This window comes from Schistocerca serialis, chromosome 2 (assembly GCF_023864345.2).
Source record: "Schistocerca serialis cubense isolate TAMUIC-IGC-003099 chromosome 2, iqSchSeri2.2, whole genome shotgun sequence".
Classification (NCBI taxonomy): Eukaryota; Metazoa; Arthropoda; class Insecta; order Orthoptera; family Acrididae; genus Schistocerca; species Schistocerca serialis.
Genome location: NC_064639.1, coordinates 34,868,267 through 34,887,112, shown reverse-complemented (window position 1 = coordinate 34,887,112; position 18,846 = coordinate 34,868,267). Strand labels below are relative to the sequence as shown.

Here is an 18,846-nt window from a genome sequence, read left to right as displayed (position 1 = left end):
CTTTAAACTGCAGAAAGGGCTGTGAGAATAGTAACTAGAAGTAGTATCTGGGCTCGTAGCAAAGATCTGATTAAAAAACTGGCAATCCTTACTGCATCAAGTGAGTACATCTACCAGCCTACATTACAAAATACAGCACTAACAGTCCTATACATACTCATAGGACAAGAGCCTGTTTAGACTGACATTTACCCAGGACAAACAAACAAAAAACTCACAACAGCACTTTGTATCAGAGGATAAAACTGTACAATAAATTCTCAAAGGAAATGAAAAAGATTACTAAAATACATTTGCAGTTGTTGTTGCAATGCAGAAATGGAGCCCAATGATGGAAGAATTTCCAAAATGGGTAACTTCGTAAACTGTATGCTTGCCACCGCGGTTAAAAAGTAACGTGCATGGAAAAATGCCACTATCCAAAACCAGCACCGAGACAACTATGGTGCACCATGGGCTAAAGATGACAGGTGTGAATGATGGCTTTGGAGATATGTATGGGCAAATAGATGTGCAAGTTTTGAGCAACTGACCACCCAGATGAACCAAGGGGCTACCAACAGTGTCTCCTCAATGACCTTTAGTAGGCTCCTGGTTCATGCACTCATGCTGACTGCTGACTGCTGCTGCCAATATCACAACTGGACTTCCACAGTGTGACGACAGGTAGCCCTCTTAGATAAATAACATTTTATGCTGCATCAGCATGAAACATCTAAAAGCAAACACCCTGCAACAATCATAAGAAGGGTCCAGATCAGGAGGGAGCACTATGGCCTGAGGAATGTTTATGTGGTATTCCATGAGTGATCTCGTCATTCTAGAATGCACAATGGATCAACACACTTATGCCTCTACTCTTGGGTCCATGTCCACCCATACATGCCATTTTTTTTCCTTGGATCAATGGCTTCTACAAACCAGACAATGCAATCTGTCACACAGCCTGCACTGTACATGCATAGTTCGAAGAGCATCAGGATGAGTTTACTAAACGCCTAAGGCCACCAAACTCTTTGGACTTAAACCCAATTGATAATCTATGGGGCCACCTCAATCGGGCTGCTCACGCCATGTGTCCTCAACCAAGAAACCTAGTGTCGATGGCCAAGGCTCTGGAGCTGGCATAGCTCCATGTCCGTGTTGGTATTTTCCAGAACCTCATTGACTCTCTTGCTGCATGTCTTGCTGTGGTCTGTGAAGCAAAAGGTGATTATTTAGGCTCTTTGCATGTAGACACATTGATGTGATTGGACACTGTACATATTCAATTGCTAAAAGAAGCAGATGATTTTAACGTCTTATTGGAGCAAATAAAAAATACCTTTTTGGTTTTTAATGAACACTGGTTCAATAAAGGATAGCTATGTTTTTTTGTGCCCTGAGGCTACAGTTTAGTTTCAAGCTTTTGTCGATGGTCTAACTTGATAGAGAAACTTCGTATCTTCTGTAGTTGTACTGCGATTCTTCTTAAGTTATGCAGTTTTTCTGGTGCCACTGGTGTCAATGGTAGCAACTGGTAGTTTGTATTTGGTTAGTACCTTTAAAAGCACTCTTTACTATTTATTTAGTTATCTTTATTCTTCGAAGGATCATCTCACAATGACATAGGACTTGTCAGGTAATACAATGCAAATTAATATGTCAAAACAAACAACACACAGCATACATAAAATGCTTTATAAGGAAAGGATAAGTAGTCTATGAAGATAGGATGGGTGGTCAGCTGTAGGCGTCCATGAAAAACCCAAATCAGAATGGCCAGACAGAGCAACTCCATCCTCCCTAATATAACGTCAGTGTCATAATAGCAGCACTGACTCATTCAGTAAATACCTACTGTACAATATTCCTTGATTTACACATAATCTGTTTCACATAATTTATAATAGAAAACATATTTTTGTTCTTCATTGCTGCACACACTAAGGAAACCTGCACATGCATCCTTCACTGTGAAGCTGCTGTTGTATCCTGTACACCAACTTCAGATTTCATTCAGACTGTATATATTCAACTAAGTTCCTCAGCCCACCTGAAGAACTGAATCAACAGATATTATTACCGTGCATTTATGTGCCCTTCACTGCTTAGTGCTCACACCTGCCATTTGCGAATAGTTATTGACATCAAACATAGGCAGTGGTCACATTAATGTGACTAGGCCATGTATATGTGCAAGAATAAAACTATTAGAAGACTGGGGGGAAAAATGATTTGTTGACAAGGAAATACATTTCCGTTTTGGCTACTTTGAATTTGTTGCTAACTTCTTGATAGTAGAGTGGACAGGCTTTTATGAACCATTTGTTGCTTTATCATAAGACACAAAAATTTTTCCTGCTCATTGGTACCCTTTTTGTTTACTGAACTCACTAACAGCAATTTTTTGGATGGAAATGAAGATCTGGGTTTGGAGTTCCATTCATGACAAGGTAATTAGGGACAGAAAACAAGCTAGTACAGGGCAAAGATGAAGAAGAAAGTTGTCCATGTCATATTCAAAGGTACTGTACCAATATTCACAGATATTGGGAAACTATGGAAAATCTATGAAAGGGTGGCATGACCTCTATTTGAAAGTTGTTGTTCTCAGATGTTATAATAACTATACCCTCTCCCTTAGTTTGAGGTAAGAGTTAGATAGATGTGGCAAGACACATACTGTAAGGAATGAAGATGTCTTCAGTACACACGAAACCAGATGATGAAATCTTAATGGGCTATTATTCTGATGCTTAAAAGTGTGGTGTCACTGCCAGACACCACACTTGCTAGGTGGTACCTTTAAATCGGCCGTGGTCCATTAGTACATGTCGGACCCGCATGTCGCCACTGTGTGATCGCAGACCGAGCGCCACCACAAGGCAGGTCTCGAGATACGGAATAGCACTCGCCCCAGTTGTACGGACGACTCTGCTAGCGACTACACGGACGAAGCATCGCTCATTAGCCGAGCAGATAGTTAGAATAGCCTTCAGCTAAGTCAAAGTCTACGACCTAGCAAGGTGCCATAGCAATTGATAGTTTGATAGTTATCGTATGAAATGTCTCATCAAGAACACTGTATACAAATGGTGGATTAAAGTTAAGTATTCCAGCAGCTACGTATTTTTCTTTATAGCATTTATGAAGTATCCTGTTTCAGACCATCAAGTCCGCCTGCTTGCTTAATGGCCGCCTCCCTTAAATAATGTGCATAGTGTTGGCAATCTGTCAACACTACAAAAAGTATTATGGTTCATCAGTGATACATTTCTCTTTGCTTCTTTGCTATCTTTCAATCCATGTGTTTTACCAAGGCAATGATTCCCTCTGGATTGGAAGTAGAAGATAGTTCTCAAAAAGTTCTGCAAACGCAAACCTTGTAATTGGTTATAATAAAGGGAAACATTCCACGTAGGAAAAATATATCTAAAAACAAAGATGATGTGACTTACCAAATGAAAGTGCTGGCAGGTCGACAGACACACAAACAAACACAAACATACACACAAAATTCAAGCTTTCGCAACAAACTGTTGCCTCATCAGGAAAGAGGGAAAGAGAGGGAAAGACGAAAGGATGTGGGTTTTAAGGGAGAGGGTAAGGAGTCATTCCAATCCCGGGAGCGGAAAGACTTACCTTAGGGGGGAAAAAAGGAAAAAAGGACGGGTATACACTCGCACACACACACATATCCATCCACACATATACAGACACAAGCAGACGTATTTAAATACATATTTTAATACCCACGTATTTTAAAACCCACATCCTTTCGTCTTTCCCTCTCTTTCCCTCTTTCCTGATGAGGCAACAGTTTGTTGCGAAAGCTTGAATTTTGTGTGTATGTTTGTGTTTGTTTGTGTGTCTGTCGACTTGCCAGCACTTTCATTTGGTAAGTCACATCATCTTTGTTTTTAGATATAAACCTTGTAATTGTGTTCACAAGATTACTGCACAATTTAATCTACCTGTTCTATCGAGTTTTTGTCCATGTAGGTATAATCCAGCATTTTCCACACCAAAAAATTATTTTACCTTTACTCACTTAAGTACTGATATTACCGTACTTTTCACAATCCAAAACTGAATATAGTTAGCCTTTCCAAACTGTAAACCAAGTGATTTGTTGAAATCCAGTAAATTATCCTTACTAAAAATTTACAGTTGTCATTGTTTGTGTTTCTCTATTTGGCTTTCCAACAATATTTTAACTGTCAACAAATGGAATTCTGCCAGGACTTAGTTACTTAGTTAGTTACTTAATTAACTACTTTAGTTAGTTGGCTAGGAAGTTTAACAAACAATGAGATGACACATGAATACAAAAAAGAGCAAGAAGCCTGCAACCATTTCTTTAAACAGGAGGTAAATTAGTAATGTGCTAACACCATAATCCATAAGAATACAGTTACTCTAACACAGGATAAAGGCTCAATAACATAGGGTAATCAGCAAATAATAAATAGAAAGAAAATAATTATTGTGCTACAATGCCACAGCTATGTGGCTCTCCTGAAATTCAATTGTGTGTGTCAGTGTGAAAGTTAAGTATACACTTTTTTCCTTTTCATGTCATGTACTTCTTGTTTTCGTTACTTTCCTGTACCCTCTCACCTCTGTTGGGTTTGATTACAAAACTTACAGAAACAAAACTCTAAAGGTAACTATAATTCTATCAGTTGATTTTACTGAGAAGACTGTACCTTGTTTGTGCTGTACACTGGAGTTATCTGGGTAAGAGGTCTGGGTGTCTTGTGGAGAGCAGGATACATAAAATCAGGTTTAGGGACATTAATACCTAAAACAATGAAAAACATGATGACATGTCTATTGGAACACAACTGTTACCACACTTATAAACCAAAATTAATAATTATTTGTGAGACACATTTCAGTCTTTCTAAGAAACGTCAACAGTTCTACTAAAATGAAAAATGTAGGTTTAATCAAATGGGGAAACACTAATAAATAAAATGTACTGCACTGCAACATTTTTGGGGTTTGTTATCCATGCAAAAAATATTACTTGACATTTTAAACTAAGCTGTTCAGTTACAAAAGCTTCAATCATATAACTGAATGAATGAATAATAAAGTTGTAATAATATTACTAGTTACATAAGGACTTCAAAAGAAACAGATGGAGTAAAAATTAAATCAAAATAGCTTCAAGAAACTGAACTAAATACAGATCTTTACAGGCAAAAAAACTCTTGATTTTTACATTTGTTTTTTTGTTCACAATATACGACCAGTAAACTTGGACTATATTACTAATGTATTATTACCGTAAGATGGAATAATAGCATACTGAATTTTAATATTCTTTAAGGTAGCTTCACACACACACACACACACACACACACACACACACACACACACACACACACACACACACACACACACAAAATTAATTCATGCAACAAAAAGGGTAAGATATTTGGGATGCCAATGAAGAACAATATGATCAAAGACCCCCCCATGAACCATGGACCTTGCCGCTGGTGGGGAGGCTTGCGTACCTCAACGATACAGATAGCTGTACCGTAGGTGCAACCACAATGGAGGGGTATCTGTTGAGAGGCCAGACAAATGTGTGGTTCCTGAAGAGGGGTAGCAGCCTTTTCAGTAGTTGCAGGGGCAACAATCTGGATGATTGACTGATCTTGCCTTGTAACACTAACCAAAATGGCCTTGCTATTCTGGTACTGCAAACGGCTGAAAGCAAGGGGAAACTACAGCCGTAATTTTTCCCGAGGGCATGCAGCTTTACTGTATAATTAAATGATGATCGCGTCCTCTTGGGTAAAATATTCCGGAGGTAAGATAGTCCCCCATTCGGATCTCCGGGCGGGGACTACTCAAAAGGACGTTGTTATCAGGAGAAAGAAAACTGGCGTTCTACAGATCGGAGTGTGGAATGTCAGATCCCTTAATCGGGCAGGTAGGTTAGAAAATTTAAAAAGGGAAATGGATAGGTTAAAGTTAGATACAGTGGGAACCAGTGAAGTTCGGTGGCAGGAGGAACAAGACTTCTGGTCAGGTGATTACAGGGTTATAAATACAAAATCGAATAGGGGTAATGCAGGAGTAGGTTTAATAATGAATAAAAAAAATAGGAGTGAGGGTAAGCTACTACAAACAGCATAGTGAACGCATTATTGTGACCAAGATAGACATGAAGCCCACGCATACTACAGTAGTACAAGTTTATATGCCAACTAGCTCTGCAGATGATGAAGAAATTGATGAAATGTATGATGAGATAAAAGAAATTATTCAGGTAGTGAAGGGAGATGAAAATGGTCATGGGTGACCAGAATTCAAAAGTAGGAAAAGGGAGAGAAGGAAACATAGTAGGGGAATATGGATTGGGGCTAAGAAATGAAAGAGGAAGCCGCCTGGTAGAATTTTGCACAGAGCATAACTTAATCATAGCTAACACTTGGTTTAAGAATCATGAAAGAAGGCTGTATACATGGAAGAACCCTGGAGATACTAAAAGGCACCAGATAGATTATATAATGGCAAGACAGAGATTTAGGAACCAGGTTTTAAATTGTAAGACATTTCCAGGGGCAGATGTGGACTCTGACCACAATCTATTGGTTATGAACTGTAGATTAAAACTGAAGAAAGGGATAAAAGAGGGAAATTTAAGGAGATGGGACCTGGATAAACTGAAAGAACCAGAGGTTGTACAGAGTTTCAGGGAGATCATAAAGGAACAATTGACAGGGATGGGCTAAAGAAATACAGTAGAAGAAGAATGGGTAGCTTTGAGAGATGAAATAGTGAAGGCAGCAGAGGATCAAATAGGTAAAACGATGAAGGCTAGTAGAAACCCTTGGGTAATATAAGAAATATTTAATTTAATTGATGAAAGGAGAAAATATAAAAATGCAGTAAATGAAGCAGGCAAAAAGGAATACAAACGTCTCAAAAATGATATCGACAGGCAGTGCAAAATGACTAAGCAGAGATGGCTAGAGGACAAATGTAAGGATGTAGAGGCTTATCTCACTAGGGGTAAGATAGATACTGCAGTTCTAAGCAAAGAAGGGAAAGCAGAAAGGTGGAAGGAGTATATAGTCAATACAAGGGCAATGTACTTGAGGACAATATTATGGAAATGGAAGAGGATGTAGATGAAGACGAAATGGGAGATATGATACTGCGTGAAGACTTTGACAGAGCACTGGAAGACCTGAGTCGAAACAAGGCCCCCGGAGTAGACAACATTCCATTAGAACCACTGACAGCCTTGGGAGAGCCAGTCCTGACAAAACTCTACCATCTGGTGAGCAAGATGTATGAGACAGGCAAACTACCCTCAGACTTCAAGAAGAATATAATAATTCCAATCCCAAATAAAGCAGGTGTTGACAGATGTGAAAATTACCAAACTATCAGTTTAATAAGTCACAGCTGCAAAATACTAACGTGAATTCTTTACAGACGATTGGAAAAACTGATAGAAGCCGACCTCGGGGAAGATCAGTTTGGATTCCGTAGTAATGTTGGAAAACGTGAGGCAATACTGACCCTACGACTTATCTTAGAAGATTGAGGAAACCTACGTTTCTAGCATTTGTAGACTTAGAGAAAGCTTTTGACAATGTTGATTGGAATACTCTCTTTGAAATTCTGAAGGTGCCACGGGTAAAATACAGGGAGCGAAAGGCTATTTACAATTTGTACAGAAACCAGATGGCAGTTATAGGAGTCAAGGGGTATGAAAGGGAAGCAGCGGTTGGGAAGGGAGTGAGACAGGGTTGTAGCCTATCCCCGATGTTATTCAATCTGTATACTGAGCAAGCAATAAAGGAAACAAAAGAACAGTTCGGAGTAGGTATTAAAATCCATGGAGAAGAAATAAAAACTTTGAGTTTCGCCAATGACATTGTAATTCTGTCAGAGACAGCAAAGGACTTGGAAGAGCAGTTGAACGGAATGGACAGTGTCTTGAAAGGAGGGTATAAGATGAGCATCAACAAAAGCAAAATGAGGATAATGGTATGTAGTCAAATTAAATCGGGTGATGCTGAGGGTATTAGATTAGAAAATGAGACACTTAAAGTAGTAAAGGAGTTTTGCTATTTAGGGAGTAAAATAACTGATGATGGTCGAAGTAGAGAGGATATAAAATGTAGACTGGCAATGGCAAGGAAAGCGTTTCTGAAGAAGAAAAATTTGTTAACATCAAGTATTGATTTAAATGTCAGGAAGTCGTTTCTGATAGTATTTGTATGGTGTGTAGCCATGTATGGAAGTGAAACGTGGACGATAAATAGTATAGACAAGAAGAGAATAGAAGCTTTCTAAATGTAGTGCTGCAGAAGAATGCTGAATATTAGATGGGTAGATCACATAACTAATGAGGTATTGAATAGAATTGGGGAGAAGATGAGCTTGTGGCACAACTTCACTAGAAGAAGGGATCGGTTGGTAGGACATGTTATGAGACATCGAGGGATCACCAATTTAGTATTGGAGGGCAGCGTGGAGGGTAAAAATCGTAGAGGGAGACCAAGAGATGAATACACTAAGCAGATTCAGAAGGATTTAGAATGCCGTAGGTACTGGGAGATGAAGAAGCTTGCACACGATAGAATGGCATGGAGAGCTGCATCAAACCAGGCTCAGGACTGAAGACCACAATAACAACAACATGATCAAAGAACATGAACCAAAAATATTATTTAACAATTGAAAATCCAGGATGGAATGTAACAATATTATGAAAAGGATGGTTGCTACTCACCATACAGTGGAGAGTCTGAGTCACAGATAGGCACACCAAAAAGACTGTCACAAAACAAGCTTTTGGCCAACAAGTCCTTTGTCAAAAATAGACCCCACACACACACACACACACACACACACACACACACACACACACACACACACACACTCACTCACTCACTCACACACACAAACATATAGAGTAATTTGAATTTACCTCCAAACTTCCCTAATTTCATACACAATCTATCCTTTTAAAAAAAATACACGTGCTCAGAAATATTTATTACATGTTTAGTTATTATGAAACGTAAAGTTGCTACTCACCATCTAACGCAGATGCTGAGTCACCGATAGGCATAACAAAAAGAATGTCACAATATAAGCTGTCGGTCAACAAGGCCTTTGTTGAAAACAGATGACAGACACACACATATCCATACACATGCAAATGCAACTCACACACACAGCTGCAGCCTCTAGCAGTTGAAGTTGCACTGCAAGCAACAGCAGCTCTGCATGATGGGAGTGGCAACTGGGTGTGGGTAAGAAGGAGGCTGGGTTGGGGCATGGGAGGTATAGCAGAGCAGGGGTGGGGGACAGTGAAATGCTGCTGGAGAATGTGCAATGAAGAGGTGGAGAGAGGGTAGGGCAGCTAGGTGCAGTCGGGAGGTTAGATGGAGGGCAGGGGACAGGAGGGAGTGGGGTTGGGGGATGGGAGGAGGGGGGGGGGGGGAGGGTAGCAGAAAAGGATAGAAGTAAGGAGATTGGGTGTGTTGGTGGAATGAGGGCTGTGTAGTTTTGGAATGGGAACAGGCACGGAGCTAGATGGGTGAGAAATATGACTAACGAAGGTTGAGGCCAGGAGGCTTAGGGGAACGTAGGATATTGGAAGGAAAGTTCCCACCCACACAACTCAGAAAAGCTGGTGTTGGTGGGAAGGATCCATATGGCACAGCAGTTGCTGAATTGAAGGATGTCATGTTTGGCGGCATGTTCAGCAACAGGGTGGTCCATTTGTTTCTCGGCCACAGTTCGTCGGTGGACATTCATGTGGATGGACAGCTTGTTGTTTGTCATGCACACAAAGAATGCAGCTTAGCTTGTAGATTACATGACTGGTAGTCCTGCCTTTGATGGGATAGGTGATGTTTGCAACCGAACTCGAGTAGGTGGTGGTGGGAGGATGTGTGGGACAGGTCTTGCATCTAAGTATATTGTAGGGATACGAACCAGGAGGTAATGGGTTGGGAGCAGGGGTTGTGTAATGATGGAATAGTATATTGTGTAGGCTCGGTGGATGGTGGAATACTACTGTGGGTGGGGTGGGAAGGAAAATGGGCAGGTCATTTCTCATTTCAGGGCAAGACGAGAGGTACTCAGAACCCTGACAGAGAATGTAATTCAATTGCTCCAGTCCTGGGTGGTACTGACTTACGAGGGGACTTTGGGAGGTGGTGGGAGACTGGAAAGATAAGGCATGGGAGATTTGTTTTTGTGCAAGGTTGGGAGGATAATTACTGTCTGTGAAGGCAGCGAGACCATTGGTATTTTTTGAGAGGGACCGCTCGTCACTGCAGATACAATGACCACAGGTGGCTAGGTTGTATGGAAGGGAACTTCTTGGTATGGAACAGGTGGCAGCTGTCGAAATGGAGATATTGCTGGTGGTTAGAGGGATCGATATGGACGGAGGTTCTGATGTAGGTTTCTTTGAGATAGAAATCAACAGGTAGGAAGTTGGTTTGTTGGGTTGAGTAGGACCAGGTGAAGGATATTGGGGAGAAGTGTTGAGGTTCTGGAGGAATGTGGATAGGGTGTCCTCACCCTTGATCCAGGTCACAAAGATGTCATCAATTAATCAGAACCAGGTGAGGGGTTTAGGATTCTGGGTGTTTAGGAAGAATTCCTCTAGATGGCCCATGAATACGTTTGCATAGGATGGTGCCAGCCAGGGCCCATACCCATACCCCAGATTTGTTTGTAGGTAATGCCTTCAAAGGAGAAATAATTGTGGGTGTAGATATAGTTGGTCATGGCGATTAGGAAGAAGGTTGTTGGTTTGGAATCCATTGAGCATCTGGGAAAATAGTGTTCAATAGCGGTAATGCCATGGGTATTAGTGATGTTAGTATAAAGGGAGGTGGCATCAATAGTGATGAGCAAGGCACCGTGTGGTAATCGGACAGGAACTGTGGAGAGTCAGTGGAGGAAATTGTTGGTATCTTTTATGTAGGAGCGTAGGTTCTGGGTAATAGGTTGAAGCTGTTGGTCTATGAGAACAGACATTCTCTCAGTGGGGCACAGTAACCGGTCACAATGGAACATCCTGGGGGGTTGGGTTTATGGACTTTAGGAAGCATGTAGAGTGCAGGGAGTGGTAGGGATGAGCTGAGAGATGGACTCCAGGGAAAGTTGCTGGGATGGGCCTAAGGATTTGAGGAGTGACTGGAGATCCTGCTGGATTTCTGGAATGGGGTCACTATGGCATGGTTTGTAGGTGGATGTATCTGACAGCTGGCAGAGTTCTTCTGATAGGTAATGCTTGCGGTTCAAAACAACAGCGATGGAGCCTCTATCCGCAGATAGGATTATAAGGTCGGGAAAAGATTTTAGATGGTGGACTGCAGTTCTTTATGTGGATGTAAGATTAGTTTGAATTTTGAGGGATTTGGGTAATGATGGTGAGGCAAATTTTGAGGTTAAGAAATACTGGAAAGTTAACAGGGAGTGATTTGGGGGCAGTGGTGGTGGATCATGGTTGGATGGAGGAGTGAACTGAGTTAGGCAGGGTTCGACAATGGTTTTTGGTTGAGTCTGATTAGTGGGTTGGCAGCAAAAACATGTTTGCACTAAAGGGACCAGGACAAGGTGAGAAGGTCTTTAACAAGTCCTGCATGATTGAATTTGGGAGTGGTGAAAAGGTGAGGTCTTTCGAAAGGGCTCATATTTCTGTGGCGCTAAGGCTTCTGGAGGAAAGGTTCATGACTGTTTCAGGATCTGTTTAGGTTCTGGATTCTGTGTGGTGGTGGGAGGGAGTTTTGGAGGGTTGTGTAAATGCAGTAGGTCTGTGAGACAGGATTTCTCAGCTATGAGGGGACACGGAGGAGGTTTGGAGCCTGTTGTAGAAGTGGTGGACAGTAGTACTCCAAGGCAGTAGTAGGAAGTGAGCAGGGTGGAGAGCTTTTTGAAGTGACATTGTGCATGTTGCTCTAGTTCCTGGAGGGCAAGACTTTCAGTGTGTGTTACAGATTCCAGAAATTTGGGATTGCACAGCTGGAGAATTTTGCGGGTGGAGAGAAGGTGCTGCAAGGAGGTTTGTGCCTGACTGACATGGTTTTGCAGGACTATGTTGATGAGAGCTAAGGATTGGAAGAATCTGAACAGGTGGAGGTCAGTGTGGAAGGAGGGGTGGAAGCCTGAGATGGGTAATTTGATGGTAAGGCCATTTGGGGAGGACTCCATGAGCCAAGCAACAATGCAGGACTGGGAGACAATGTGGGACTGGGATCTGGCTACAGATAAGGAAACTTTTCTGTATTGATGCAGATGGAAGAAGCAAGGATCCATGAAAATTCACAAAAATACACCCAAGTACATGTGAAAAATCACGAGAAGGATGAAACGGAAGTAAAATAGGGAAACAAGATGAAATCGAGGGAGTCGACGATAACGAAAGGTGAAAACTCACTAAAATTATACTGAGTCACAATGAGATCAAAGAAAAGATATGTCTGAGGGTGGATAAGTATGAAGAAGTAGGATGGCATATGTGACTGGATGAGGTGGAATTAGTGGGCATGAAATGGGATAGAAAAGAGAAAGAGTGGGGGTTGGGGAGGGGTCTGTAGGATGAGATACAAGATTGTGTGGCACCGGAAAGATGTCAGAAATACCACGGGAAAATACAGGGGAGTGACGCAGGGAGAGTGATCAATTTGGAGATATAGGATTAATGATATTGGCAGGAGTAATGTGGGATGTAAGGTGCAGCACCAACAATCGGCATGGTCTTGCAGCCACCTGCTGTGCGCAGCTAAGATGGTTGATACAGTGTGGCTCATAAGCAGAGCATACAGTGCAGTTTGTAAGGCGACAAGAGAAACACAGGAAAAAAGAGAAAGAAGGACAGACAGGGAGAATAGTGATGCATTAGAATATAGTAACAATGTAACACAGCACTGGATTAGGATCTAAGAAAAGCCATCAGGCAAAAATTAAACAATGGAAAGTCCTGTGCTGTAAGGGTGTTGCGGATGATAACCAAATGAGTCCTGCTATAAAAAGAAATTGCACTCCAGACCATTACTTCTTGTTGCTGGGCCACACAGCATGTGAGAGGCAGGTTGGTATACCACTGCTGTCCAGGGCATTTCCAGACACTTTTTCACTGGTCGTCAGGGCTCAGTTCAAAGTGAGTCTCATCGCTGAAGACATGTCTACTCCAGTCAATGAGAATCCATGCCGAAGACATGTCTGGAGACCACCTAGACAGTGGTGAGTTACCAATCTGACTGTCCCCCACCATGCAGCCCGACAACCAGGAGTGATGGGCTGGGGTGCCATTTCTTTTCATAGCAGGACCTGTTTCATTGTCATCTGTGGCACCCTTATGGCATAGTACTATGTCAAAGACATTTTATGCCCCATTTTGTTGCCCTTCAAGGCAATCCATCCTGGGCTAACATTTCCTGAAGATAATGCCTGCCCGCACAATGAGAGTTTCTTCTGCTTGTCTACATGCTTGTCAAACCCTACATTGGCCAGCCACATTGCCGGATCACTCCCCAGGTAAGAACATTTGGAGCATTAAGGGCAGAGTCCTCCAACCAGTTTGGGATGTTGGTGATCTAATGCACCAATTTGGCTTGATATCCCTCAGAAGGGCATCCAACAGCTCTATCAATCAATGCCAAGCCAAATAATTGCTTCCATAATGGACAGCAGTGGACCAATGTGCTCCTGACTTCCTCATTTTGTGATGATCTTTCTCTTGGGGGGGGGGAGGGGGGGGGGGCAGCACCCAATTTTTCCGAAACTGTAATGATTTGTTTTTCTGTACAGCAAGGCGAGTTGTTCATGAAACAAGAATTTTTTCTTACTTTTTTACCAGACTTATCAGACCACCTTCATACAACAAACATGCTAGCACCAGTGGTGGACTGAAGACTGTGATGACACAACTGAAATGAGAGTAGATGCCAATTAAAGATTATACATAGACAAACCAGAAACCAAATTCAAGAAGAACAAAGAGATGCACGAACAGAAGGAAAAAACCTAATGACAAGCAAAAATAAATAAAATATCCAAGAATTCTGAAGCATGGAGACAGAATTTGAGAAGAATAACAGTGCAACCTGCTACAGGATTGATTGGTTAACCGGCTGTGGGTTACAGGACTCAACTGCGAGCTCATCAGCCACACCTCCCGCATGACTGCCAAGCGACAGTTAAATGGGTACCAACCGTGAGGCCTGTGTTTTGAGAGGGAAGATGGGAAACTGGGAGACACAAGGACAGAAATTGTGAGATCTTTGCCAGATACATACAAAATTTCTCAAATTGTGAGGAACCTGAAGATAAATGGCCAAGAATAATTCCAGAAGAAAGATTCAGTCCCACCAGAAGGAAAAGAACTGTGTAAAATAGTAGAGGATTTGATGATTAACAAAGCCACAGAGGAAGACTTAGCTTCAGTCCAAGAAATGGAAAATATAGGAATATTGATGTAATTCGTCATGCTTTCCTGGAGATCTGTTGACATCTTGGATATTCGGGAATCCAGCCGGAAGTTTGCATCATTCTCGCACAATATTTCAACAGCATGCCTCGCTGTCTTCTAGAGGTGCTACCTGAGAGTGGTCCTTGGGTCGATCGAGTCCAGTGTTTATGCCTGGAAGGAGCTGGGCGTTCCCTTATCGGTCCGCGCCGATTCGAGTGTTCCGTCTGTGGTCCGCACCCGCCAGACTCATCTTCAATGGACCCCTCCAGTCGTGGATGTTCCGAATGCCATCCGCGCCCATTTTGGCCATCCTAAACGGTTGTAGTCGTCATCTGAGGTGTGTCAGACCCGATCTGAGATGTTGGGTACTCTGTCTCATGACTGTTACTATAATTTCCATTTCTGTTTCGTGCTGGGCGCTCCACAATCGGTCGGTTATGTGTTGCGTCTGTGGTCCGTGCCCACCAGACGTGGCTACATTGGCCCTCTCTGGTCGCCGGTGTTCTGACCGCCTTCCGTGCCTGGCCTGGCCATCTTCTGAAGTCAAGTTCATGATCTGGGGCGGGTCAAATCTTGTCTCTAATGTCCGACACCTTGTCTCTCAGCTGTTCTCTCGGTCTCAACTTCTGTTTCTTGTAGAATCCCAGAAAGTCCTGCGTTGAGTTTTCACAAGCTCTAGTGCTGGATTCCAGGCTGTGCTGATTTGGTATCCCAAGTCATGTTGATTAGATTATCTGTGACCTTAATCTCAATGGCTTCTTTAATGACACTGTCCCAAAATCTTGAGGTCTGTGTCACAATCTTGGTGTCATTGTAATCCATTGAATGACCAAGTTCAAGACAATGCTATGCTATGGCTGATTTAGTTGCCTGTCTGAGTCTGGTATGTCTCTGGTGTTCTTTACACCTGATGTCCACAGTTCTGGTGGTCGGGCCAATGTATGACATCCCACACTGGCATGGTATGTTGTAAATACCCTACTGGCCATTAAAATTTCTACACCAAGAAGAAATGCAGATGATAAATGGGTATTCATTGGATAAATTTATTATACTAGAACTGACATGTGATTACATTTTCACGCAATTTGGGTGCATAGACCCTGAGAAATTGGTACCCAGAACAACCACCTCTGGCCATAATGACGGCCTTGATACGCCTGGACATTGAGTCAAACAGAGCTTCGATTGCGTGTACAGGTACAGCTGCTCATGCAGCTTCAACATGATACCACAGTTCATCAAGAGTAGTGACTGGCGTATTGTGATGAGCCAGTTGCTCGGCCACCATTGACCAGACGTTTTCAATTGGTTAGAGATCTGGAGAATGTGCTGGCCAGGGCAGCAATCAACATTTTCTGTATCCAGCAAGGCCCGTACAGGACCTGCAACATGTGGTTGTGCATTATCCTGCTGAAATATAGGGTTTCGCAGGGATCGAATGAAGGGTAGACTCACGGGTCCTATCAAATCTGAAATGTAACGTCCACCGTTCAAAGTGCCGTCAATGCGAACAAGAGTTGACCAAGACGTGTAACCAATGGCATCCCATACCATCACGCCAGGTGATACGCCAATATGACGATGACGAATACTCACTTCCAATGTGCGTTCACCGCGATGTCGCCAAACATGGATGCGACCATCATGATCATGCTGTAAACAGAACCTGGATTCATCTGAAAAATGATGTTTCGCCATTCGTGCACCCAGGTTCATTGTGGAGTACACCATCGCAGGCGCTCCTGTCTGTGATGCAGCATCAAGGGTAACTGCAGCCATGGTCTCCGAGCTGATAGTCCATGCTGCTGCAAACGTCATCGAACTGTTCATGCAGATTGTTGTTGTCTTGCAAACGTCCCCATCTGTTGACTCAGGTATCGAGACGTGGCTGCACGATCCGTTACAGCCATGCAGATAAGATGAATGTCATCTCGACTGCTAGTCATACGAGGCCATTGGGATCCAGCACGGTGTTCTGTATTACACACCTGAACCCACAGATTCCATAATCTGCTAACAGTCTTTGGATCTCAACCAAAATGCGAGCAGCGATGTCATGATATGATAAACCGCAATCACGATAGGCTACAATGAGACCTTTATCAAAGTCGGAAAGTGATGGTACACATTTCTCCTCCTTACACGAGGCATCACAACGTTTCACCAGGCAACGCTGGTCAACTGCTGTTTGTGTATGAGAAATCAGTTGGAAACTTTTCTCATGTCAGCACGTTGTAGGTGTCGCCACTGGTGCCAACCTTGTGTGAATGCTCTGAAAAGTTAATCATTTGCATATCACAGTATCTTCTTCCTGTCGGTTATATTTCGCGTCTGTAGCATGTCATCTTCATGGTGTAGCAATTTTAATGGCCAGTTGTGTACCTGGCTTGCGTAGCCCGAGGTCATCTTTTACATTCCCCAGCATAGCCCCAACTGTGGTGGGTGGGCAAAATCTGGCACAGAAAATGGAGTGCTCAAAACACTGGTCCACAGAGCACAAACTCTGTCAGATCCTGATAGTTTGGCTACAGAAACAGAACACTTACGATCAGTGTTCAGCAGGAATCGGTACTCCTCTAGAGATATCCAGAAGGCACTTCAACCTGCCAATCAGCCAAGGGATCCAGAAGAAGAACCAGAAGAGGCAAAGAAGATGTCATACCTGCCATATGCCAGGCCTATCTCTGCCAAAATCAGCAGGATTCTCCAGAAATATGACATCAAGAGCATATTTTGCCCACCCACCAAAATTGGGGCTATACTGTAGAATGTAAATGATGACCTGGGGCTATGCAAGCCAGGTATTTACAACATACCATGCCAGTGTGGGATGTCATACATTGGCCACACCACCAGAACTGTGGACATCAGGTGTAAAGAACACCAGAGACATACCAGACTCAGACAGGCGACTAAATCAGCCATAACAGAGCATTGTCTGGTACTTGGTCATTCAATGGATTACAATGACACCAAGATTGTGACACAGACCTCAAGATTTTGGGACAGTGTCATTAAAGAAGCACTGAGATTAAGGTCACAGATAATCTAATCAACATGACTCGGAATACCAAATCTGCACTGCCTGTAATCCAGCGCTTGAGCTTGTGAAAACTCAACGCAGGACACTCTGGGATTCTACAAGAAATAGAAGTGGAGACCGAGAGAACAGCTGTGAGACAAGGTGTCAGACATTAGAGACCAGATTTGACACACCCCAGATCAAGAGCTCAACTTCAGAAGATGGCCACGCCAGGCGCGGACGGCGGTCGGAAGACCGGCAACCAGAGAGGGCCAATGTAGCCGCATCTGGCAGTTGCGGACCGCAGATGGAACACACAATGCGGCGTGGACCGATTGTGGAGCGCCAAGCACAAAACAGAAGTGGTAATCATAGTAACAGTCATAAGACAGAGTACCCAACATCTCACCACAGATGGAACACTCGACACGGTGCGGACCGATTAGAGAATGCCCAGCTCCTTCCAGGCTTAAATACTGGACTTAATCGACCCAAGGACCAGTCTAAGGTAGCACCTGAAGAAGACAGCGAGGCACGCTGTTGAAATATCATGCGAGAATGACGTGAACATCCGGATGGATTCCAAAATATCCAAGATGTCAATACTGACGTAATCTCAGATCATGGGAAAAGTGCCCTGATTCATCCTTTATATAAGGAAGTTGATAGAATGGATCCCAACAACTATCATGACATTTACATCATCCCTGTGATAAATAAAATACTATCCAAAGAACAGCATAACGCTATTAGGGCAAACAGATCATCAGCTTGTGGAATATCAAACAAGCTTCTGGAAAGAGAGATAATGTCTGTGGTAGACCCTGAGCTGGCAAAGAGTATTCGAAAACTATCTCTGTAGTAGTCTTTTGAACTTCAAAAAAGGTCCAATGGATAAGTGTTATTCAACATAACAGTGCCAAACTAAAGGAAATTACCAAGAAGATATTACTCATGACACAGCCAAAGATAAAATTTATGGGGAGTCTCCAAAGAGTTTGATATTATACCAGGGGTATATATTTAGCTATAATAGTGCATAATATCTTCAGCTGTGTTTTGGAGAAGATCATCTGAAAAAAGGAAAAAGCTGGCAACAAAGGTCAGCTCAACCTAGTACATATTGGAGGAATCAAAAGTGGTATCAAGATCAACTGCGTTGTATTTGCCAACAATGTTGCAATACCGTCTAAGAACGATGGTACAGTTAAGAAGAAAATAAATATCCTTACGCAGCAAGCAGAACAAAAATAAATAAATAAAAATCAGACTACAAATTTCCTTTGAAAAATAAAATATGTGACAAACATCAAAGCTGCCCTCATTATCTGAAGAGAGGGAACAGTAAGAAACAAAGAGTTGA

At 42.5% G+C, this 18,846-nt stretch overlaps 1 protein-coding gene across 1 annotated transcript in view; it reads right to left on the bottom strand.

Moving 5' to 3' along the window:
- Nucleotides 1-18,846, bottom strand: part of LOC126455434 (protein SSXA1-like) — a 104,397-nt gene that overhangs the window by 30,950 nt on the left and 54,601 nt on the right. Inside the window, exon 3 of the mRNA XM_050091184.1 lies at nt 4,692-4,786. Within this exon, the coding sequence (XP_049947141.1) occupies nt 4,692-4,786 (95 nt within the window). The remainder of the gene's footprint in view (nt 1-4,691; nt 4,787-18,846) is intronic.